General features: G+C 45.5%; 1 protein-coding gene across 21 annotated transcripts in view; it reads left to right on the plus strand.

Moving 5' to 3' along the window:
- ARID1B (AT-rich interaction domain 1B) overlaps positions 1-25,295 on the plus strand; it is a 448,289-nt gene that overhangs the window by 366,700 nt on the left and 56,294 nt on the right. For 6 of the 21 annotated variants that reach the window (XM_028847283.2, XM_028847287.2, XM_028847285.2 and 3 more), the window contains 2 exons: positions 5,501-5,680; positions 21,419-21,746. In XM_028847283.2, coding sequence (XP_028703116.2) covers positions 5,501-5,680; positions 21,419-21,746 — 508 coding nt within the window. Of the gene's footprint in view, positions 1-5,500; positions 5,681-8,647; positions 9,390-17,695; positions 18,113-21,418; positions 21,777-23,567; positions 23,697-25,295 lie in introns of those variants that run through there. The other 15 variants (XM_028847281.2, XM_028847279.2, XM_028847284.2 and 12 more) reach the window with 6 other exon arrangements.

A 25,295-nucleotide genomic window follows, 5' to 3' on the forward strand; every position in this document is an offset into this window, starting at 1 on the left:
TTGGAAAGGTCTACCAAGGAAAAAGGGACATGGACTCTAACTAGTCCTTCGGCTCCGGTGACCTCTCGGAGGGGGGCCAACAAACTAACAGGGGAGGTTGAAACAGACTGACCAGTCGGGTAGGTTGAGATTGGCTGACCGGTAGAGGGTCTTGAGGCGGGCTGACTGGTAGAGGGGGTTGGGGCAGGCTGACCGGTAGAGGGCTGACTAGTGGGGGCCGCTACCGCGGTCTTGGAGCGAGTGTGGGCGGAAATGGGAGAGGTAAGAGGAGTGGCTGAGGGAGGGGCGGTAGGAGGAGCATAGGGAGGGGGGTAGGTAGGTCGGGAGGGAGGTGCCCCGCTGTTAGCCTCGTCTGAGATGGAAGTAGAATCTTCCTCTGCTTGTGGTGTGGGGGCCGAGGGCTGGGTTTTAACTAACAAGACTTGGGCCATTGAACACTGGGCACACAGGTCTGAGCAAGAGCACAAGTCTGAAAAGCCTTGGACATAGATAATCTCTGACCACTTTCCAAGCCTTTGGCAGGAATTAGAGAGATCTAATAGAATGTTATAGTCAAGTGTGCCGTCTGGTGGCCATTGAGATTGGTTGTCTAATTTATACTGCAGCCATGCCACAGTGGAGAGGAAAATTAGCTGCTTTCATTTTAAATCTTGAGCTAGAAGTAAGGCTTCCAAGTTTTGGAGGAGACACCCTAAGGGGGTGTTCCTAGGGATTTTCGATTGTGAGGTTCCCATTGTTTAACCACCAGAAATGGAAACCGACCTCACACAGTGGCAAAGTGTCCTTTGCCGCTGCTGGAGACCGGGGGCTCCTGGAGCCACTAACGGAGAATTGAGGAACTTCAAGACGGACGTCTACGGGTTGAAGACCTCACTGCGCCACAGGGTGGCTACGTCCTTGGGCATGCATACGACACTAGGCCAAGGACACGGAAACGGACGGAGATGGTTAACAAAGGGGAGTACTCACCGAAGAAGAAATTCTCAGAGCGGCACCAGTGGGAGGCTGGAACACTTGTTCGGTGTTGGTGGCTGGTTGGGTTGGGAGCCGGTTCGCTGGGGAGGAGGTTCGTTAGACCCCTACGGATGTTGAGGAAGGGTCTCCTCCTGGGTCAGGTTTCGGCACCAACTGTCTTGTTTCATTTAATTTAGGAGAGCTAAATAATTAAACATGAGGCCAAAGTACCTAAGAAAGTGGCAGTCTTTTATTGCAAATATGCGCACACTCTCGGGCGAGGTTCTCTGGTCCTCAGGTGTGGGGGGCCAGGGAAGTCGCGCCCGGCTCTCGGGTGAGGTTCCCCGGTCCACGAATGCGGGGGGCGAAGAAGTCACGCCGGCTCCTGCTGCCAGCGGACTTTTATGCATTGGTACTGGAAGGGGGAGGGCAGTGGGCGGGATAAGGGTGTGATAGGGGCGTCTACGTAGGCGTGGCCGGGTAAGTTTTGATCTCTTCGGATTGACGTCACCTGGCGCATGCTCGGTTGATCTGCATCTTCCCGGGCGTGGGCTGCATTTTCCCGCGCGCGGGAAAGTTGGTAAGGAAGAACCCGGAAGCAACATGGATTGTGCCTTCTTGTTCACCTTCCTCCATCTTGTCCTTTCTCCCTCACCCAAACAGTTATGATTTGCCTAAAGTCATACAGCAAGCTGTATTCAATACCCACTGCAGTCCATTTACTTACATATCTGTCTCCCCTACTAGATTCAGAGCTCATGACACAAACAAGACCGCAGTCTATGCCTTCCATTCGCAGTCCACTGCCGTTAGATGATGCTAGCTTAGAAAGGAGTCAGGGAAATGTGTCAGCTTCCCCTTTCATGGTTTGGGGGACACAGGGAAAGGGGTGAGTCTCACCAAAAACAGAAAACAAGATTTCAGGAAGCTCTTTTAATTGGTGCCATTGCAAACGTAAGTGATACAAAGAAAAAAATAGCTTTCAAGTTTTAATTTCTTTGTAAGGAGGTAAGTTCCACACCCAGTAGAACTTTGTCCCCTAAGGTATGGGAAGTTGATGCTGTAAAGCAGCCTCATTTGAATTCCCTTTTAGATTTTATCTCCTTTTGGAAACTCCACCTCCTTTTTGCAAATGTGATTTTATGTAAAACGCCAGTGACAATTGAGATAGTTCAAGTGGAACATTACATATGTATTTTTAAGGCCTGAGGAAAGAGAAAAATAAATAAGTCACCTAGGTAAGAATTCTTAGCACTCATTTGAACAAACCTTAAGCCTATAATGAGTGTCGCAGAGGCCGCAAAAACTTAAGAATATCCTATACTGCTGGGCTCTATAGCTCATGCCTGCTATCCCAGTGCTGTGGGAGGCTGAGGCAGACAGATCACTGGCAGTCAGGAGTTCGAGACCAGCCTGCCCAACATGGTAAAATCCTGTCTCTACTAAAATTACAAAAATTAGCTGGGCATGATGGCGTGCACCTGTAGTCCCAGCTACTGTGGAGGCTGAGGCAGGAGAATCACTTGAGGTTGGGAGGCAGAGGTTGTAGTGAGACGAGATCATGCCACTGCACTCCAGCCTGGGCAAAAGAGTGAGGCTCCATCTCAAAAAATAGGTAGATAGATAGATAGATAGATAGATAGATAGATAGATAGATAGATATTTAAATAAAATATTATAGGGAGAGAGAGTATACTATCAGAGCTTCCAAACCCTTTGGCATGGATACCTTCATGGTTGGAGTGAAATTTAATGCTAATTAAAGGGCCTGTGTTATTTTCCTTAACTAAGGAAGAAAAAGCAATCATTATTTTCAAAGAACTTAGGGGGAGACCCACATGATCGCTGTGAAATGGAAACACATTTTTTGATTAAACAGGACTCTATCTGAAACACTTGAGAATTTTATAGTAAAGCTTAGATAAATATTTCATGTAACATCTTAAGATGCAATCATTCATAGTAATTTTAGTGTGCTGATTTCTGTTTGTTTTCAGATTGAAAAAGCAAATGTTTTCTATGATGGTTTATATCTGGAAGCTGCCAATTGAGCTCAATTTCATAAGGCTTATCTTTATAAATAAGTTAAATAGGATAATAAGAAATAGTTCAACTTACTTTTATTTTATGTCTATCTCTTTAAACAGAAGCGACGTTAGAATATCTTTTTTTTAATTGAAATGTAAACTGTGGCCACTTTTGTAAATACAACATGCCGTTTAACCTCCTTAAGCCAACCTTAGATCTAGGATTATCTTACCCTCCAGCTGCCTCAGTGGACTTTCTTTGGAAGCTACTGCTTTAGGTTCTCCTGGAGCAGAAACCTGCCCGTCTCCAGCTAGAGCCTTCACCTGGTAATGTGGGCCCCTCTCCCCAGCACAAAACCCTGTGTTCTGAGAGTTGTTTTTCAAACTGTCCTTTGTTAGCGTGCTAGATGGATAACGTCAGCTTTTTCTCAAATCCGTCTTGATTTGGGGTCCTCTTTGTCCTGATGAGTATTTCACAGCTCCGTCTATGAACTCACTTCTATTTGCCTGGACTCCTGAAAGTGGATGTACCTGGCTTTCCAGTGACACATAAAGAAGTGTTTTCTTTATCCATTTGAATCATCTACCCACCAAGCACCTCGTGTTGTACTCAGCACTCCGTTGGGCGCATGAAGAATTAAACGTCCATTCATTTTTTAAAAAACAATAGTTTTTGTTAGCCACCACGTCCCACAGTGCTCTGCTAGGCACCGAGGATACGATAGTGAACCCAGGTGTGATCCTTGCCCTCGTGGACCTAATGTTTTAGTGGGGAAGAGAGATGATAAGTGAGTCCAAATAAAATAAAGTGATTACCAGTGATTATGAAAAGTGCTCCGAAGGAAGGTGAGTGGGAAAGGACAAGGGTTGGTGTGGCCTCTGACCGGGTGTGGAGGGAGGGCTGAAGGATGAGAATGACCTAGCGGCGTGGAGAGCAGATCGTGGGCCAGCTGGGAGGAGGGAATCGGGGAGAGAGGCTTTGCCGAGGGAAGAAGCATGATGTTGTCTTCTAGGAACTCTGGGACCTGCAGGGCAGCGGAGCGGGAGAAAGCTCTAGGAAATGGGGCTAAAGGGAGAAAGGCAGCGGCCAGAGCTCACAAGGTCTCACAGACAAGGTCACATGTGTGCATTTTATTCTAGCGCCAGTGGGAAGTCTTCATGATGTTTTGTTTTGTTTTGTTTTGTTTTGTTTTGTTATGTTTGAGATGGAGTCTCACTGTGTGGCCCAGGCTGGAGTGCAGGGGTGCGATCTTGGCTCACTACAACCTCCGCCTTCTGGGTTCAAGGGATTCTCCTGCCTCAGCCTCCCGAGTAGCTGGGATTACAGGCACCTGCCACCATGCCCGGCTAAGTTTTGTATTTTTAGTAGAGACAGGGTTTCACCATCTTCGTCAGGCTGGTCTTGAACTCCTCACCTCATGATCCACCCACCTCAGCCTCCCAAAGAGCTGGGATTACAGCCATGAGCCACCATGCCCGCCAGTTTTGATGAGTTTTATGCAGGGGAGAGATATGCTCTCATTTCCTTTTGTATTCCTGAAAGTTATTCTGCCACCTTTGAGGAAAATAAACCAAAAGGAGCAAGACTGGGGTTAGCAAGGCTGAGTGGTCGGTCGTACAGCTGTGGTGTGGGCAGAAGACACGACTGGGGCTGGCTTTGGTAGGAGTAGAAATAAGGAAGAAGTACCTCGCACCATCTGTGTCAGAGCGGAGTCACCAGGACGTGCTGATGGATGGATCACACTTAGAGGAAAGAAGGAAAGGCTGACCTTGTGGGTGTCCCATGTGTCTGAGGGAGCATTTGGAGGAGTGGCCATACCAGTTACAGAGGTAGATAAGTCCCAAGACCCAACAGATTTGAAGGAGAAAGTCAAAGGTTCTGCTGGGGCGCAGCAGAATACAGTGCAAGCCTGCAGCTGTTTGCAGTTGGCCTGTGGGGGTGGTGCGAGTCAGGTATTAGAAGTCTGCAGGCCCTTTAGGAGCCAAGTTTAACGGTTACTGCTTGAGGACACCAGAGGGGAGAAAAACAGCTCTGTGCAGGGAAGAGCTGGTACCTTGGGTCTAAAGGGTAGGATTTTTGAGTAACCAGAGAGCTGCGTCCCAGGGATTGGGCAATGAGCAAAGGCCTGGAGGGGGCACGCACGGCGTGGCCAGCCTGGCAGGGGCAGAAGTTTGCAGTACAGCAGTCGGTCACTGTTACTTTTTGTGTAGGAACTTTATCTGCAAAAGAGGGGGAGGTCATCTGCCTTTGCTCCCCCTCCTCCCCTCCCTACTTTAAGTCCACAAGCCATTGGCTTCCTGGGAGTCCTCTTGGGAATTCAGGGTTAGGACCAGGGTTTCACCAGGGCACCTTCCAGACTGTCCACGCCGAATTGAGATGTCTTTAGCTGTTTTTTAGGAAAATCTCATGGTACCAGCCTTATCCCCTGCCACCTGCCACATAAGTCCATGTCCATTTTTATGTATGCAGAGATTATGAAACACCTGCATTTATATGTTTCCATTTATTTCCCACTTAGGTTTTATGGCAGGCACACAAAGAAACCCTCAGATGGCTCAGTATGGACCTCAACAGACAGGACCATCCATGTCGCCTCATCCTTCTCCTGGGGGCCAGATGCATGCTGGAATCAGTAGCTTTCAGCAGAGTAACTCAAGTGGGACTTACGGTCCACAGATGAGCCAGTATGGACCACAAGGTAAAACCAAAGCTTCTCCTAAATGCATGGCAGCAAGTTGTAGAAGTTTTCTTAATGTGTTAGTCTTTCAGGATTTTAATATTGTGAACATATCGTAAGATCCATTATCTGTTACCTGACAGGTTTGTGAGGTTCATACAAGCCCACAGTACTTTAGTTGCCCCTAATGACGGGAGCAATAATTACAGTCACTATTGGTTAAGCATTTATGTATCAGACACTAGGGTAAGTGCTCATCATCCTTGTGTTGCTAATGAAGTAGGGGACCCCTACCTTCTGTGACGTGGTTCTAAACGTAGAGAAAAAAACACAAGCCACATTCTCAGAAGGTTTCTGATGTAAAACTTGGGCTTTGTTGGGTTGGATTCTGGTTTGGCCCCTCCCTCTTAGTGATCTCTGTCAAAACCCTGAGCTGACAGCTCAGGACGGCATTGCCCCGCACATCCCTCCCAGTTTCTCTCTGAGGTGCCGCATCAGGTCAGCAGTAGCTCTCACTTTCCCAGTCATCCCCAGTCTGACTCTTTGGAGACAGGACAAAGCCTGAAATGGTTACATGTCTTTCACAAGAGAAGGTAAGGGAGGAGCGGAGAACTAAGTGGAATCATGTCCAGCACGCACCACTGGCCTTCCTTCTTCCTGGAAGTGGATGTAGGTTCTGTTACATACACATACAATCCTTTTATCAAGGTTTTTAACCTGATATGTGTAGGTATACATGTATATAACATACATGTAGATATATTTTTTTCTAAGTCACTTTTAGCAATAAGACATTTGAATTTACCACCTTCCTTCTATTTTGTTTATTTAAATTAGACTTTAATGGATAATTTAGAGAGAATGAGATAATCTGGCACAATTCCCAGAGTTCCCTCACTTCTGAAAATACCAGGAACATTCCGGGTGAAGATGATGAGTGCCACTGGGAAACCATAGTAAAATGTTTACCACTTCTACAACAAGACCAGGTTTGCCTGGGGGAGACCCTTGGTATTTCCTAGAGGCGTTTGCAGCTGTTTAGCAAACCCATCTATGAGGCCAGGCAAATATAAGGTGAGGCCCAGTCACCTCCCTTTTTACCTGCCGTTTCTCAGAAAATCGCATCTTTCTGATGAAAAGTACTTTACAGCTTGAAAAGCGAGTTCTTTTCTTGTGTGCTGAAGATCTTTTTCCAAAAGATCTTAAACAGTTTCAGTGCTACCAATGGAGCATTGTTTCTTGGCCTTAGAGGGCTTTGTTATATTTACTTTCCAAATATTTCTGTTGGTAGGAAGACTATGGGGATACCCAAGAAAGCAAACATCTATAGAGAGCCTCTCCTGCCTTTGTTCAGGCTTGTCCTGAGAGTGAGACTTGGGTTTTGCCCAATTCTCTTTATATCACATCATCAAGAGTTTTCCATGTTAGCAATTCCAGTAAGCATTAGGAATTTCAGTCCCAGTCAGCAGTAATGATCTGCTGGTTCCCTGTCAGCGCCAGTAACTATAACATGTAGCTGTTTGTTGCTGGGCAGAGGCAGGACTGTGGGTTACCCACCACCCTTACTGAACGTGGTGGGTGTTGTCAAAGCCAGGTTTCTTTAGCTGTCATGGAAAGAAGAGAACTTAGCAGCAGTTGGAAAAGCGGTTTGTAAGTCGTGGTAGGCACAGAAAATGTGAGCTTTTGCTCCTAATGTAATTGGAAGCAAGGTCCAGACCTTGTTCTCAGAACTGGGTGTGGGTGAAGGTGGTCTAGTTAACCCTTAAGACCATAAGCCCTTCCTGGGCTTTTTGAAATTTGTCTCCATACTCTTTAGTAATTCAATCTTGTAGCCTCTTTTTCTACTCATCATACGTGAAGACTGAGCCTTGGGCTATCTAGTAAATCTTTTGTGAACAACTAAGGAAGAACTTTTGCTATAGGAACTAATAGCAGGGAAGGAAATTACTATAGAATGGATTTATTTTTTGACTAAATCCCTGGTTTTTGCTATCACTGAACGTGAAGACTCTTAATTTAAGAGCACTGAGCCCAGGAGAGTTCTTATCCAAACTGCTGTGTCTCCTTGGAAAATTGCTTACTCTTTCTGAATTGCTTTTTGTCTAGAAAACGAGAAAATGAGATTATATTGCATTGGAAGTTGCTTCCACTTCTAATGTTCTGTGAGTAAAGCCTTGCTTCAGTTCCAGGACCTTTACTGTTACGGTAGCCCACTGGGCTCCTGCGTCACAGTTCAGCTTTTTGTTGGAGTGTTTTAAGGCATGATCCTGGAGTGTAGGTTAATCGTAGAAACGATCTGAAATGAGAAGGATATTCCCACACTCGGCACTCTCTGGTGCCTGAAAGTTGGGCACCCCTCCCAGCACCATGCACCCTTTTCTCCTCTCCTGAGTGACACTGCCACCTTGTTCCCCTCCAAGGCATGTGTGCCGCTGGGTTCCTGCTCTGAGTGCTGTGTGCTGTGAGGGTCCTGGTACTCTCAATGTCCAATTCAAAATCATCACCTTTTCCCCCTTGGAGCCTCCTGTCCTCAGCAAACACTCAGCAACAGGAGATCACATTTGCAACATGGATTGTTGAATTCAATAAATGCTCTTCGCTTTTTCCGTCTTTGTTATCCTTTTAGAAAGGGATCCAAGTAAAGGGTTTTTTCTTTCTCCTCTTGATTAACTACTCAGATGAATAGTGACATATTCATCTTCCTTCTTCACATGAGACGTGTTCATATCTCTGGAATGATTCACTCATGCCGCCACCCAAAATGTCATCAGTCTCCTTTTTCTGTTTTTGTTCTTCACTTCATGGCTTGCTTCTGGTTTTGCTTTTTTAAAGAAGTTTCAAATACTTCGCAACCATTTTACTCACATTTTATATGAGCAGCTTTTCCAAAATTATTAGTAATAACAACCAGCATTTATCGAACATGCTACTATGTCCTGGGTCCTGTTTTCTAAATGTTTTTTATATTAACTCATTTAATCCTCACAGAAGTTGCTGTTATTACTCCACTTTACAGAGGAAGAAACTGAGGCACAGAACAGGTGAACAGTTTTGCCAGGATGCACAGTGACTACAATGGTCAAACCAGGATCCAAACCCAGGCTGATTCACCCAGTCTCTTAATTAACGGGAAGCCCTCTGAGGCTGTCTCTATTTCATAAGTGAGAACACCAAAGCCTTGAGAAGTGTAATGATTTGGCCATGATCCCACAGCTGTTACAGTAAGTGGCTAGCCCAGGGTTCCCACCAATGGAAACTAACTGACGAGGGGCCTCTCCCGTAGTCACTGGTGGTGTTGCCTCCCACACCTTAACTGCACTGCCCTCTTGCCAGTTCATTCATTCAGTGAGCCGCTAGGGATATAAAACCAAAATGACAAACAACTCGCCTTTATGGAGCAAGAAACGTCTTAAGAATACAGGCATGGAAATATATATTAAAAATCTGACCGAGCGTGGTGGCTCATGCCTGTAATCCCAGCACTTTGGGAGTCTGAGGCGGGTGGATCACTTGAGGTCAGGAGTTCGAGACCAGCCTGGGCAACATGGTGAAACACCGCCTCAACTAAAACTACAAAACTTAGCCGGTGTGGTCCCAGCTACTCAGGAGGCTGAGGCACAAGAATCGCTTGAACCCGGGACGTGGAAGCTGCAGTGAGCCAAGATTGTGCCACTGCACTCCAGCCTGGGTGACAGAGCAAGACCCTGTCTTTTTAAAAAAAAAAAAAATACTGAAGAGATTAAGAATGTTGCTCATGTCCATAATCTCAGCACTTTGAGAGGCTGAGGTGGGCTGATCACTTGAGCCCAGGAGTTAGAGACCAGCCTGGGCAACATGGTAAAACCCTGTCTCTACAAAAAGACATTAAAAAATTAGCCAGTTGTGATGGCACACATATGTAATCCCAGCTACTCGGGAGGCTGGCATCGGAGGATCACTTGAGCCCAGGAGGTTGAGGCTGCAGTGAACTCTGATCACGCCACTGCTCTACAGCCTGGGTGACAAAGTGAGACCATCTCAAAAAAATAAAATAAAATTTCTGTGGTGTGAAGAAGGGGGAATGTTAGAAATGTACATTAATACTATAAAATCTGAATTGTTAAATAAACAAATGAAGCCGATCTAAATGTGTAAAAATATGTAATTACAGTATATTTTGTGAAACAGCACTTTGCCACCTTCAAGCAAGCACATGTAATAATAACTACCCTTGCAAAGTGTTTACAAGGAAAAGGGCTGTGGGGACTTGCTTTAATAAATAGAAAGGATTATGTAATTCACATGTTAATTATTAATAAGTGAGTTTATATGGGAAAAAGAGAGCTAAAATCAATTTCATATCCATAACCTTTTTGTTTCTTAAGGACAAAACTATCTTGTTTGTTTTTTGCATTCCCTAGAGGAACGTCTATCACACTGACTATCCAGAAATACTTTTTGCATGTTGTTACTAGTTACAAATTATAAACACTCGGGCCTTAGTTTTGCTGTAAGTCGAGTTACCTTGGGCAGGTAACAGTAGTTCTGAGTCTGGATTCCTCCCAGGCCTCACTCACTCTGTATTAGCCTATGGGAGTCTGGGTAGGGCCACCACATACAGCCATATGGGTTGTGCTGACACCTGGGTTTATGCCTAATTTTTATTGTGTGTGTCTTGGGAAGCAGAGGACTTACAAGTAGGTGAGTCTCATGAACCTTTTATTTCTAAATTACTTTGCCAAAGGTATTTTTCAGAAGGGTTTAAATATTTTTTTTTCACTAAAATAAATTAGATGCCATCTAGAAATTTTCCTTTTCCCTTCATTCATTATATGTGTCTCAAAAGTTCAACAGAGGCAAACTTGGAATGATATTCAGTTGAAATGAATACAGTTCCAGACTAGTGAATTACACAGCAGTACTCTTAAACTGTTGTGGTTCTAGAGGGACAAGGTATAGATGTCAAGAGTTGTGGGCCCACTAGCTACTTGTGGGTACCTTATAGGCCCTGCAGTCACTGAGACCCAGGATTTCAGTCTCTACTCTTCTAAGTTCAGAACCTCCGTCTTTGGTTGGTTGGTTGGTTGGTTGGTTGGTTGGTTGGTTGGTTGGTTGTTGAGACAGAGTCTCACTCTGTCGCCCAATCTGAAGTACAGTGAGGCAATCTTGACTCACTGTAACCTCGAGCTCTTGGGCTAAAGGGATTCTCCCACCTCAGCCTCTCTAGTAGCTGGGACCACAGACATGCACCCCACGCTGGGCTAAATTTTTTTGGTTTTTTTTGTTTTTTTTTTTTTGAGACGGAGTCTCGCTCTGTCGCCCAGGCTGGAGTGCAGTGCTCCGTCTCCTGGGTTTACACCATTCTCCTCCCTCAGCCTCCCGAGTAGCTGGGACTACAGGCGCCCGCCACCTCGCCCGGCTAGTTTTTTTTTTTTTTTGTATTTTTTAGCAGAGACGGGGTTTCACCGTGTTAGCCAGGATGGTCTCGATCTCCTGACCTCGTGATCCGCCCATCTCGGCCTCCCAAAGTGCTGGGATTACATGTATTTTTTATAGAGACAAGGTTTCAGCATGTTGCCCAAGCTAGTTTCAAACTCCTGGGCTCACATGATCCAGCCACCTCGGCCTCCCAAAGTTCTAGGATTACAGGCATGAGAGAACCTCAGTCTTATTATTGAATTGACTTAAATACAGCTGCTCTTCTGCACAGGTGGGGTCTGTCTGCCACATGGATTCATTTTGTGTGGTCAAAAGACTTCCCGTGGATGGTACCGCAGATTGACAAGATCCTCTTCTCTGACGTTCCAAAGACTAGATTCTGTGCAGGTCACTCGTCCCTTCAGTGTGCTCATTTTATTGTTTTCTTGAAACAGGTTGATAGACTTGATGAGGCCACAGCTTCTTATCTTCACCTTGTTTTTTTGGTTAAATTGACAGTGCAAAGCAAAAGGATTAATTCCTTGTTCTATACTGTTACGTTTGACTAAGGAAATCTCCTAAATCTGTCTTGCTAATACTAGAAAAAGCAAAAATTGAATTAGATGGTTGCATAGCAAAGGAGAGGTGAATGTAATCAAGTATTCTTGTGATGCCTGAATCTAGCCTTCAAGTTATAAGACTTAAGCATGAATTTTTCTTAGACTGATAATCATCATGATTTTGATAAGATCATCACATCATGATTTTATCAAAACCTGGGAATTAGGGAGAAAAACTCAGGAAAATATACAGTACAAATCAACTTAAAATGAAAACAGAGAAAAAAAAATCGAGCAACTTTAATTTTGACTAATGTGAGGCTGTTTTACTGCAGTAATTAACCTCTGCAGCACTCAAGAGGGGCACACCCCCTGCCCTCACCGCATGACCGAGCCCACCACCGTATATGCCCTGTCAGGTGGGGTTCATTAAGACAGCGGTGGGTGGCACGTAGAGAGGCAGGGTGTGGACATGCAGCTTCACTTGCCCTCTTAGCAAGGTACCTTTTCCTGAGGCCTGTAGCTCTTCCATTTATTCGAATGTTTAAAAGGAAATTACCTGTTGACATATTTCACAAATCCTCCAGAGTCACACCAGCCACCCTGGAGGAGGGTCCCTCCACCTGTGGTTAGTGGTGGCTGATCAGGACCCTCCCTGGCCCACCTGCAGGGGGTGCCTTTCCCCTGCAGTCTGTGTGGGGCGTGCAGGGCACAGCAACTGAGCCTGGAGACACAGCCCCTGCCAGGTGTGACTCCGCCACTTCTGACGCTTAGACACCTTCGGTTCTTACCATAGAGACTTGACTGTTTCACACTGCAGTTGACTGTTGGGTTGGGTTAATAACTGTGTGTGTGTGTGTGTGTGTATGTATATATAATATATATATAATATTTTATTTATATATATATATATATATTTCTTTTTTTTAAGATGGAGTCTCACCATATTGCTCAGGCTGGGGTGCCGTGACGCGATCTCAGCTCACTGCAACCTCTGCCTCCTGGGTTCCAGCAATTTTCCAGCCTCAGCCTCTGGAGTAGCTAGGATAACAGGTGCCCGCCACCACACCCAGCTGATTTTTTGTATTTTTAGTCGAGATGGGATTTCACCGTGTTGGCCAGGCTGGCCTCAAACTCCTGACCTCAAGTGATCCGCCTGCCTCGGCCTCCCAAAGTGCTGGGATTACAGGCATGAGCCACCGTGCCCGGACTCTTTATATATTTTTTAATGTCAGTGCTTACCTTTTATACATTCTTCTATTTGAGAAATAAATTGTGTATCTGTGCGTGATGAAAGTAAAACTAGGCATATAATGCAATATGATAATGTAAAGATAATTTCTTTTCACTAATTATACAGTTATTAGAACACCTTTTAGGCCAAGTGCAGTGGCTCACACCTGTAATCCCAACACTTTGGGAGGCCGAGGTGGGTGAATTGCTTGAGCCTTGGAGTTTGAGACCAGCCTGGGCAGCACAGTGAAACCCCATCTCTACCAAAAATACAAATATTAGCCTAATGTGGTGGCATGCGCCTGTAATCCCAGCTACCCGGGAGGCTGAGGCAGGAGAATTACTTGAACCCGGAAGGTGGAGGTTGCAGTGAGCTGAGATCGCACCTCTGCACTCTAATCTGGGTGACATAGCAAGACCTTGTCTCGAAAAAAATAAAAAGAACACTTTCTTGCCTATTCCTTGGCTGATTTTATCTATTCATTGTCAGTTGTCCTACAGTAGTTACTATATTTTTTCCCTGCAGGAACCACATGAGATAGAGAATCTTTTATTACACCCTTTTTATAGAGGAGGAAACTGAGCTTTGGAGTAACAGGTAGCTTTCCAGAGTCACCTGCCCAGAACCAGACAGTGAGACTCGCCTCCTGGGAGGCCTCTCTTCTTCACTTGGCTGCCTCGACATCAGATGCTGGCCTCTGAGCATACCCACATATCCTTGGGGTCTGCCTCTGACGTTAGCCCTGGTCCGGGATCCACTTCTGCCCCGGGAGAGGCAGCGGCTTGCACATGGCTCCCTTCCCCTCACCACTCTGCAGAGTCCTGCCTCCTGTGTTTCTCTTCATCACTCTCGTCACCACATGACATTGTCTTGATTTCTTTACTTGCCTGTCTCCTGCCACCAGAACATAAGCTCTTTGTCTTCATTCACTGCTGAATCCCCAGCATTTAGCACAGAGCCTGGCATGTAAGAGGCCCTTAATAACTCTTTCTTAAATGAATGAATTCTGCTAAGGCAGAGTAATCCAGAGTCACTGATACTCCTTCCCCCCTGCCCTGAGGCTTGACCGGTATTGGGTTGACCATTCGATGCCTAAGAGCAGTACCTGGTATATTATCCTTGTGGGGTGAGACTAAGGATAATTTTTGTCTGTTTCTATGCTTCCATATTTTCTGCATTGAGTTTGCATTACTTTGTAATTTTAAAAAGGAAGGCAATAATTGTTGTAACATAAATGGAAAAAAAACTACCAAAAGTGAAACATTGAAGTGACACTGTAAGGTAAGATAATAGGTCTTTCTCCTTCTTTTACAAACTTTGTGTAACATTGTAAGTTTTACATTTTAAGTAATTTTTAAATGCATATTGACCTAAGAGAAATATGGTACCTTATATATAGTTCAGAAAACAAATTCTGTGTATTTATTCCCACAAATAGGACTTGATGCAACTTGTGGTAAGTCAGCTTTCATTTCAGTGAACCTGTATTTGTGATCATCTAACTACTTGATACATTTCCCTGGCTAAAAGAGCAGCATTGTATGATAGATCCAAGTAGAAAGATAGAATTGAAAGAAGCTGTATTGAAATAGAACTTTGTTTTTCACAGAAAAGATCTTACTTAAATATGATAACCAACAAATAAACACATGAAAAATGCTCAAAATTTTTTTTCATTAGGAAAATGAAAATTAAAGCTACATTGATTTCTATTACATACTGATTCAAATAGCTAATTTTTTTAAGTTGGAATATCAAGTGCTGGCAGTTAGAACTCTCACACAGTATTTGGTGGGAATATATACAAAATAGTACAGCCACAGTTTGGCAGTTTCTTATAAACATGTACTTACCATACAGCCAAGCAATCTCATTTCTAGGGTTTTACAAAGAAAAATGAAACATATTCCTACCACACAAAGACCTGTATACAAATTTTTAGCAGCTCTACTCATAATTGCCAAAAACTAGAAACCATATCCAAGAATGGACTACTACTCAGCACTGAAAGGGAACGCACAGATGCATGCAACGGTGTGGATGGATGTCAAAGGCGTGACACTAAGAAACCAAGCACGAAAGCCTATACTGTGCGACTCCATGCGACATTGTAGAGAAGTAAAATGACATGAATGGAAATCAGATCAGTGGTTGCCAGGGGGTGGCGTGGGCATGAGGTTGACTTACAGAAGGGAAAAAGGGAACTTTTTCCTCCTTTCATTTCTTGTGAGATAAATATTTTGTACCTTGATTGTGCTGTCGATTACAGGATTATAGATTTTTTTATATCTCAATATAGACATGACAAAGCCGGGCACATTGGCTCACGCCTGTAATCCCAGCACTTTGGGAGGCGAGGGCGGGTGGGTTGTTTGAGGCCAGGCGTTTGAGAATAGCCCGGGCAACATGACAAAACCCCATCTCTACTAAAAATACAAAAATTAGCCTAGCATGGTAGTACACGCCTGTAAACCTAGCTACTCAGGAGGCTCAAGTGGGAGGATCGCTTAAACTCAGGAGGCAGAGGTTGCAGTGAGCCGGGATCACGCCACTGCACTCCAGCCTGGGTGACAGAGCAAGACTCTGTCTCAAAAAAAAAAAAAACACACACACACAATATTTTGTAGTGACTGTTATAAAAATGGTAAACATTGCTGGCTACAAGACAAGATAAATGCATATTTAGCCCTAATTCACAACTGGCTTTATCATAGTATGCAGTTAATTTTGCATTTCTTTTTCCCACAAGGGTAAGATTTCTGATTTATGGCATGTGCCTCCATTTTCTCCTCTACCATATAGGGAATAATGCAGAACCTTGCCCACAGTAGTTGTTCATAACTGTTGAGTGATTGAAACTTAGAAGCAAAATTTCATATATGAGTGGAAACATTTAGTAGTTTACAAAAAGCAGTACTCTCTGAATATGTATTGTAACTAGCAACTTTAAATTTTCTGGAGTCAGGTACAGAATTTTTTGTGATCTGCCTGAAATGATGACGGTGACTTGAATAGGGTCTAGTTTCTGCTTCCTCTCTCTGGGCTTGAATGGAACTCTTGGTGGGTAGAAATCTGAATTCTATTGGTGACCAATTTTCCAAAGCTAGTGTGCCAAGATGAACCCACTTGAAAACTGTGGGCTCTTGGACTTGGCTGCAAGACCAGTCCAGCTGAGGTGGGCTGGCCCGGCATCTGCCGCCTTCATTGTGCTTAATGCTGGATCCATCTGTTTTCTGTCAAAGCCAGTGCCAACAAATTACTAACCTATTAGAGAAACATGGAAATAAGATTGCACTTCTCATTCCTGGCTTTTCCTCTCATATTTTGCTTGGCTTACATATTTGGTTTTTGTTTATTTTGAGAAGAAAGATACGTTATCGAGTAGTTGGGGGGGCATGAATCATTTTTTGCCCCATGCACACATTTTTAAAAGATGGGGGGGTGATGTTAGTGATGTTGTTATGGCCGTTGATGACGATGGCAGCTGTCATTTGTTCGGCAGCACTGTGCCTGGCGCTGCACTTGTTACTTTCAGCCTCTTATTCATTATCGTCATCACTTTACAGATGACAGAACCACAGTTCAGAGGCTAAACAACTTGTCACGCTGCTAGGGAGTGTCAGAACCAGTATTCACACCCAGATTCTGAAGCCTGTGCTTTATCCATTGCTGCCTCTTAAACCATTTTAAGCCTTTAGAAACTATTTTTATCCAGGCACGTGAGTCTAATGAGGAAAGTTTCAAAGAAAAGAAAAGGGGACTTTGTATTTCTTCTATCCGATAGAGGCCTCTGTAATTAGAACGTATTTCCTTCACACGCGCTTTTGAGTGCCAATTCCTGGAATCAACCCAACTGATTGGAGAGAGAGAGATTGGCACCCCAGGCCTAAGCGCCTTTCTAAGCACAAGTGCACACACGCATGTCTTGGTGTGCATGGCTGTGCTCAAACGCGACTCCACCGGCTTGCAGACGCTTCCTGCCAGAAGATGAAGACCAGCTGCCGAATTGAGCAAAGCTACTGAAACACAGCTCTCCTCTCTTTAGCACATAACATGAGTGAGAGATGAAGGTAGGGTACAGAGTAACTAAACATCTCAGTAGTTTCTTTCCTTTGTGTTCATTAAAATACAGCCCTTGACTGCCAGTTAAACCCAGGAAGTTGGAGTGCCAACATTTCCCCCATTCCAGCTATAAGCAGAGTTCAACAAACTCAGAAACCTTCTTTCTCTAATAAAACTACATGATGGGTATAGTCTAAACGCTTGTTTTCTAAAACAAGATTAAAGCGTTACTTCATTTCCTTCTAAAGCAAAGGCACATACGTTTTCACTGAAAAAGGTTTCTTACCAACTGAGTCACTTATCCAGTGTTGGGGGAGGGTGGAAACTAGCCCCCAAGTAATGGCATAAATACATGAATTAATTACTTGTGCATTCAAACTATGAATGAGCATATTTATTTTTAATAAAAGCAAGAGCCAAGAAGGAGCACTGTATCTCACTGATCTTATCAGATCATCTGGAAGCGAAGGGGATGTGAGCTCAGGGAGGAGGAGGAGGAGGAGGAGTCTGAATTCCTTCTCACAGCGAAGAGTCGTGAGGACTGGGGCTGTCTCTGGGTAAGCGTGGGAAGAGGAAGGGCCCAGCAGCTGGCCCCTGCTCTGTGCCCGCCTACCAGGGTGCACAGAAGGTGCCTTTTCCGCCAAGACTGCGTGACGGGAAAACGGAGTGTATGTGTGTCCCGTGGGATGGGAGATTCAGAAGCAACTTAAGAAATTTTTGTAAAGAACTTTGAAACTGATGAACAGTGGTGTTTTTTTATTTTTTATTTTAACTTGAAAACAGAGTTTTGATGGTATCGGCAAACTGCAGCTGTGCAAAAGCAGTGCCTCTTCATGCCGAAGCAGTTTGACTTGAAGGAGCCACCAATAAAAGGCTAATGGCATGTGGCCCAGCGCACCCAAGGTGTCTTCGCTGTGCCTCTCCTGTTCCTGTTTCCTGTTCCCCTTTGTCTTCCACTTTCTTTCCCAGTTCCTCAGATCGGCCATTGCGCACTCCGGCATCCCCTGAAGCCTTTCTCAGCCTTCCAGATGGTGTTCGGGGTTAAGGAAGCTGCTGACTTGACCAGGTCTTACTTGCCGTTGCTAGTGTAGCAGTTTATTAGCTTGTCCCAAGACCGGTCTGTGTCAGGAGTCCACAGATTGTGGCCCGCTCTGGCCCACTACCTGTTTTTGTAAATAAAGTTTTATTGGAACATCACTACTCCCATCTGTGTGTGTGGCTGCTTTGGGGGCTACTGTGGCAGGATTGAGTAATCATGATAGAGACTGTTTGCCCCAGACGCCTAAACTATTTCCTATCTGGCCCTTGACAAAAGTGTGCCTGCCCACATCTGCACGGACAGTGGCCCGTGCATCGCCTGTAAGGAATAACACATGCCTCCCGGACAGCCAAATGAAAATGCACGCAGTGTCTCTCACAGAGAGCAGGCGCACAGTAAATATGGAGAAGTCTGCAGAGGTCTCTTGCAGATTTGTAGGTGATAGAACTTTGTATGTGTGAATTTAAGAAAGCCGGTTTTGACCATTATGGTAACATTGTTACATAAATGTGATTTTTCTTAAATATTTGAGAGACTGTGTAGCAGAATGTGTCATGCTTGGACTCTAAACTACACTCCGGGCTGCCTGGGCTGAGAGGTTCCTCCTCCAGTTGTGGGCCACATGACCATGACACATTTGTTGTTATTCACAGCCCTATGCCTTAGGCTCCTCATCTCCAGCATGAGGATTATAATAATGTGTACCTCCTAGGCCTGATCTGGGGATTAAGTGAGTTAACACAAAGAACTTGGAACTGAGCTTAGCACATAGTAAATATTAAGTGTTTGCTTTTATTGCAGTTATTAATCCAGTCCTATCTCTGCTGGAAATCCTTGAGAAGCTCCTCCTTATCAACAAGATAAACCTCAAACTTAGAAGCCTGGTACACAAGGCCCTGCCAGACCCAGCCTCTCCCCTCTACCCGCCGACAGCCACACACAGCGCTCCAGTGGCTGTCCAAATCAGTCTGCCCTTGCCATCGAGCCGGTGTCCCCAGCCTCTCAGCCATAAGTGCCCTTTCCCCTCTTCTGCCATAGCCCCCAGCCAACAATGAAGCCCCCATCAAGTGGCACCCACAATTTAGATACTTTGCGTACATTATTTGGTTTAATCCTGAGAACACTTCTTCACGTGGACAATGTTAGGATTCTCTTTGTTTTACAGAGAAGAGAATGAAACAAGAAAAGATGAAAGCAACTTCCCTAAGGTCCTGCAGGCAGGCAATGCAGAGACTCACCCAGCTGCAGGCTCTCCCAGCCCCTGAAGCCAGCTCCTGAGGGTTCAGCTCCAGAAGTGCTCATTCAGAGGACTCTCCACCAGCCCCCACCAAGGGGGCCCTCAAGCCTGCAGCCCCCATCAGACTCACTCTCCCTTCTGTCTGCACTTTTCACATTGCATGCTTTTTTTGTTTTGCTTCTATACTTTTTCTTGTTTTTACCCTTGCTGCTTTACTGCACACACACACGCATAACCATACGTGTGCACACATGCACACACACGCATGCTCACCCATGTAGATTGTGAGCTTCTTGAGTGCAGGAATTGGATTGTATTTAGTTTTATGTCACCTGTGCCTAGAACAGCTTCTGGTGTATAGTAAGTGTATAGTTACGTTACATGGATGGAAAAAGGAAAAGTAGTAAGGACTGATTGGGAAACACTAATCCATATTCCACACACACACTTGTCTTTTACATTTATGTGATTTCAACATTCATTTATCAGGAGGCAGCACGTTTTATTGGTTGAAGACATGGGTCCCCGAGTCAGTTTGCTAGAGCTTTAGTCCTAATCTTCTAGCTCTTGATTTTTCTCATTCGTAAATGGAGTCCTGGGGCTATCTATATTTCACGTGGTTATTGGAAGAAATGAATGAATTCATTGGTGCAAAGCACTTAACCAGGTGCCCAGCACACACTGGTTCAGCAGTTCAATTATGATTGAAGTAGTATCGTGTGTCTTTGATTTACTTGAATTTATCTACACACAAAGTAAAAGGTGTGAAAGGGAAGGGAAAACATCTGCCATCCCTCACCTCTGCCTCCAGCCCTGCCCTCCGTCCCTCACCCCTGCCTCCGACCCTGCCCTCCTTCCCTCACCCCCGCCTCCGACCCTGCCCTCCTTCCCTCACCCCCGCCTCTGGTCCTGCGCGCTGTCCCCTGCCCACTGTCCCTCATCCCCGCTTCTGGCCCCGCCCTCTGCCCCTCACCCCACCCCTCCACCCCACCCACCTACCGCCGCCCCGCCCCCCGCCTCCCTGCCTCGGGCCCTGCCCGCCATCAGTCACCCCACCCCAACCCCCGCCTCTGGCCTTGCCTGCCAGCCCTCATCCTTGCCCACCGCCCTCACCCCAGCCTCCGGCCCTGCCCGCCGGGAGCCCTCACCCCTGTCCGCCGGCACTCACCCCCACCTCCTGCCCCGCCGCCATCCCTTAGCCCCGCCCCCCGGCCCTGCCCGCCTCCAGCCCTGCCCGCCTCCAGCCCTGCCCGCCAGCCCTCACCCCCGCCCCCGGCCCTGCCCACCTCCAGCCCTGCCCGCCAGCCCTCACCCCTGCCTCCAGCCCTGCCCGCCGGCCCTCACCCCCGCCCCCGGCCCTTCCCGCCGGCCCTCACCCCCGTCTCCGGCCCTGCCCGCCGGCCCTCACCCCCGTCTCCGGCCCTGCCCGCCATCCCTCACCCCCTCCCCCGGCCCTGCCCGCCATCCCTCACCCCCTCCCCCGGCCCTGCCCGCCATCCCTCACCCCCTCCCCCGGCCCTGCCCGCCATCCCTCACCCCCGCCTCCGCCCCTGCCCGCCAGCTCTCCTGCTGCCGTGTGCCGTGCTTGTGCTGGGACAGTTTTTCGACTTGTGGCAGCCAGCACAAACCAGCTGCTCGATCTGGTACCCAAGCAAAAAAAGAAAGAAAGAAAAAAATTATTCCCAACTTAGAGGAAAACTGGGGCTCATGTCAGGTTCCCGCGCGACACCTTCCTGTGGGGTTTTAAGGGATGATTTTGACCATATGTGCATCTCGTCTTACACGTTGTCTTGTGGAGCCCTTTCACATGGCTGTTGAAGGCAGCAGTGATCTAGTGGTGTGATCTCAGAGTGATGCTCACCATTTTGGTTGAAACATGAGAATGTGGTGGTGGTGAACGGATTGAGGCAGCACTCGGTATCCCTTGCCTATTCATAGGGTTTGTTTTTTTGTTTGTCGTTTGTTTCTTTTTATGACCAGTCTGACTTTCTCTTCATCAGTGCAGTGGTCCTCTGGGGCTGTCCGTATTTGAGTCACTCTCTGAGGGCCTGGGAGTGTGCAGAGAGAGAGCATGTTTGAGACTGGCAGCTGCACCAGCGCCAATAGGAAGGGCCAATAAGGGTCATGACTAATACTCCTGCTGATCACATTGTTGGACAAAAAGTATTTCCAGTGAATGTTGTCACAAGTTTAAATAAAAGGCTTTACTTTGTGTTTGCTTTTTGTTTAGGTAACTACTCCAGACCCCCAGCGTATAGTGGGGTGCCCAGTGCAAGCTACAGCGGCCCAGGGCCCGGTATGGGTATCAGTGCCAACAACCAGATGCATGGACAAGGGCCAAGCCAGCCATGTGGTGCTGTGCCCCTGGGACGAATGCCATCAGCTGGGATGCAGAACAGACCATTTCCTGGAAATATGAGCAGCATGACCCCCAGTTCTCCTGGCATGTCTCAGCAGGGAGGGCCAGGAATGGGGCCGCCAATGCCAACTGTGAACCGTAAGGCACAGGAGGCAGCCGCAGCAGTGATGCAGGCTGCTGCGAACTCAGCACAAAGCAGGTACGCCACCCAGGAGCACGCCCCGGGCAGGTACGCTGTGTGTCTACGCGTGACCACGTGACTGCGCACGTAGCTGCATTGTTCCCCGGGGTCACACAGAGCAGTAGAATGTCACTGTGCTTGGCCGTTCTTTTTGTGCTAAATATATTCTGTAGCGTCAAGATCAGAGAACTAAGTGACGAACCATGTTTTATGATACATGAGGAAGGAATATGAGCGGTGGGCACATCAGTCGTGGGAGGTGATTTGAAATGCCTGTGAATAGTCGTTGCAGCAGCAAACCAGATCCGGTTGCACAGGGAAGTGTCTGCGTGGTACCAATTGAAGCAGTGACTTTTAAGCAGGAAATACTAAAGCTTAGGAACGATTTAAAATCTAAAACATTGAAAAGGAAACACACTCCCCACCTTTTTTTCAGCCTATCACAAGAATCTTCATAAAATACAAACTTTGTATGTATACATACGTCTATTGTGTGTTTGTCTAAACGTATATGTGTGAAATTTATATACTTTACATTCTTACGTTATATTTTATTTTTCCAGGCATATCTATCTGTCCAAACCAAAATGTGGTTTAAAAAGCAAAGATAATATTTTAGAAAGTTTGAGCTGATAAAGCGAAAGGCTTTAGCTACAATTACTCATTTTTAATCCCGAATTAAAAATTAATTTTGAAGTAAATACTTGACCTGGAGAAAAATAACATAATTAAAAATTTATAAGGCAAAGGTGAATACGTTTTAAAAGCACATGCAAATATGTTTTAAAATAGAGTACTTTGAAAGATGTGTATCTTAATGGTATCTTCAGAAGCAAAGGTAGAAGATTCTGATTTTTGTCCAAGGGAAACAAAAGCTAAGGTGTGTGTGCGTGTGTGCATGTGTGTGCGTGTGTGTGCATGTGTGTGTGCGTGTGTGCATGTGTGTGCGTGTGTTTTTAAATGTGTCTTTTCTTACTTTTCCTCTGAAGCTGCTATCTGGGGAATGTGGGACCCCTCCAGTCTTATTGTTTTCTCCAAATAATAATAAATTTCCCTTGAGGAAATAAAATGAAAATCAATCATTATCTTTCTTTCTGTCTCCACATTACAATTACTTAAAATTTTCTGAACTCCAGCAGTCTAGCCCTCTGCTGAACCCACACAGGCTTTAGGGAATGTTTTTGTAAACCTGTCTATGAAAACTGGTTTGGCTGTTCAAATTGAAGTTCGAATTCAAGTTTAAATGAATTGTCCATTGTTGCAACTCATAAAGCACAAGTTATTTTCTTTTTTTAAGTGGAAAGTATTTGATTGCATTTGGCACGCAGCCTTCGGGAGGGACCTCAGAAGATAGCCACAGAGAGCCAGGCATGATTTTGTGTGGTTACGAAGCCATGCGTACCCCCTTTCTGAGTCACTGTTTATATCATTCTGAAGTAATCAATACATAAATACACATCCATGCATTGCCATTTTCTGTTTCTAATGCGTAGATCATTCCAAAGCCTTGCCTTCAACTTGCTGCCCATTTTAGCTCACCAGGATTTTAAATGGGGGCTGTATATCTTCTTGTTTGCTTTTACCAAAGTCAAAGCTTTACTTTAAAATGGTAAATGGAGATTAGAATTGAGAATCTCACTTTTCTCTGCCTGTCCCCACCCTGTTGTTAGAGGCATTTTCTATACCCCCCACCCCTCAGGCAGCGGCAGGATGCAGGTATTCAGCTTGCCTCTGCGGTCTGTAAACCCCGCACCTACGTGTGGGGGTGACAGATGGACAGGGATTCATGCTTGTGCATCAGAACAAATCCCAAGAGGCTGTTCTTCTGTTCCACTTTAGGCCACCATACATTAGGTCGCCTGCTTATCCCAGCCAGTCTGGGGCTGGCGGACGCCCCATGTTTTCTTCCCAGCACCCCAACTATGGCAACTCTCAGGCTCCCATGGTGCACCAGCCTGACCAGTACGGGTAGGTAGCAACGCACCCCGACTTGCTGCGGGACCTGGGCGTTTTCTCTGCAACTGTTAAAGATCGTGCCACCTGGCCACGAAAGGAACACCCAAACCAAGAAAGCGAAACACCTAACAGGAAATCCATCTCCGAGGGGGTTGTCCTTGTGTCCATTTTTGTTGGTGTGTTTGTTTCGTTTTCCTTTCGTATTAACAGTACTGTGGCCGTTCGGTGGAAACCCGCATGTGTCCTCAGGCCCTGTCTGCATGGCTTTCGGCATGGCTGCTTTCCTTCATGCCTGAGAGGGAAATAGAAACTTTGATCTGTGTCGAAGACACGGAGTCACCAACTCTGGCGTCATTTCCCCCATTGTTGTCGTTGTTTTGTCTAGGAACCTGTGTTGTGCAGCGCTGTTCTCATGACTGTATTCTCACTCCTGCCACTACAGTGAGCGGCTGCCATACCCACCCCCAAATTAAGAGCACAGCATCTCATTTGACAAGACAATCACTGCAGTTGAGCTGACACAGGCTATTCACAGGACTTAGGAGGGGTTTCATTATATCACCACCAAGCAAATGTCTGTGCCAAAGACTTCTATTATTTTCTTCTCCAGCGAGTATTAGAATATTGAAGTCACCAGGAAAATACCACAAAATAATCCAACAGAGAATGTTCTCTCTAAACACAGTGTTGCCATATTATTCTCAATTTCAACACAGGAATTACATACAGCAACAAAAAGTATCTCTTTTTTCCTACTACAAAACTATGTAGTATCAGGTTCTGTCACCTTGTTTAGGTTAGTAAATGCTCTGAAAGTCTATTAGTATTGAGTGAATTACTAAGCAAAAAAGTTATTGCTATCATCCTGGGCAGACTTAACCATGTTTGGTAGTTAGTTTGCCTTAATCATGTTAGTTTTAGTAGAGACACGCATCATCTTTGGTTAAAATCAAACAGGGAATGTCACCTAGCTTTGTTTAAACAGTAAATTTATAGAACTATGCTTTCACTACTGGTTATGAATGCCTGACAGAGCTTTTTAGTAGTTTTATATTCAGTTTATATTTATTTAGACAGAACGAATGATAATTTTGGAATCGAGAGCTCTGAAGTCTGTAAACATGGCCCTAAATGTGGACCAACAAATATAGAATCCTGTAAACATCATCCCCAAAGTGAAATAACAAATATAGAATGAGGTAAACGTGCTTATTCTTGGGAAATTGTCTTTTCCTCTTTGTTACTTTCTTGTGGTGCCTTCAAGGTCAATTCATGAGTCAGTAGGAAGATAGCAGTCGGAGGAAGCAAGCATTCATCATCTGCAGCTAATCCATAGGATCTGTCCTTTTACCAACTCCAGAGGCCTCTTTAGACCCACAAAGCTAGTTTGGCTGTGCCTTGCCAAGCCACATTAAGCAGCTGTGTAAAATGAATTTAAATGGCATGCATCAGAGTGAAATCTCTTCCACTGGGGCAGAAAATCGATGTTAGCTAACCAGCACAAGGAGATCAAATCTGTATTCCAGCCAGCAGCATCCAGATAGCTTCCTTAGAGTACAACACCTCCTCCTTAATTAAAAATAAGAAAAAGAAAAATGTTGGCGTTATTCT

This window comes from Macaca mulatta, chromosome 4 (assembly GCF_049350105.2).
Source record: "Macaca mulatta isolate MMU2019108-1 chromosome 4, T2T-MMU8v2.0, whole genome shotgun sequence".
NCBI classification, from domain to species: domain Eukaryota; kingdom Metazoa; phylum Chordata; class Mammalia; order Primates; family Cercopithecidae; genus Macaca; species Macaca mulatta.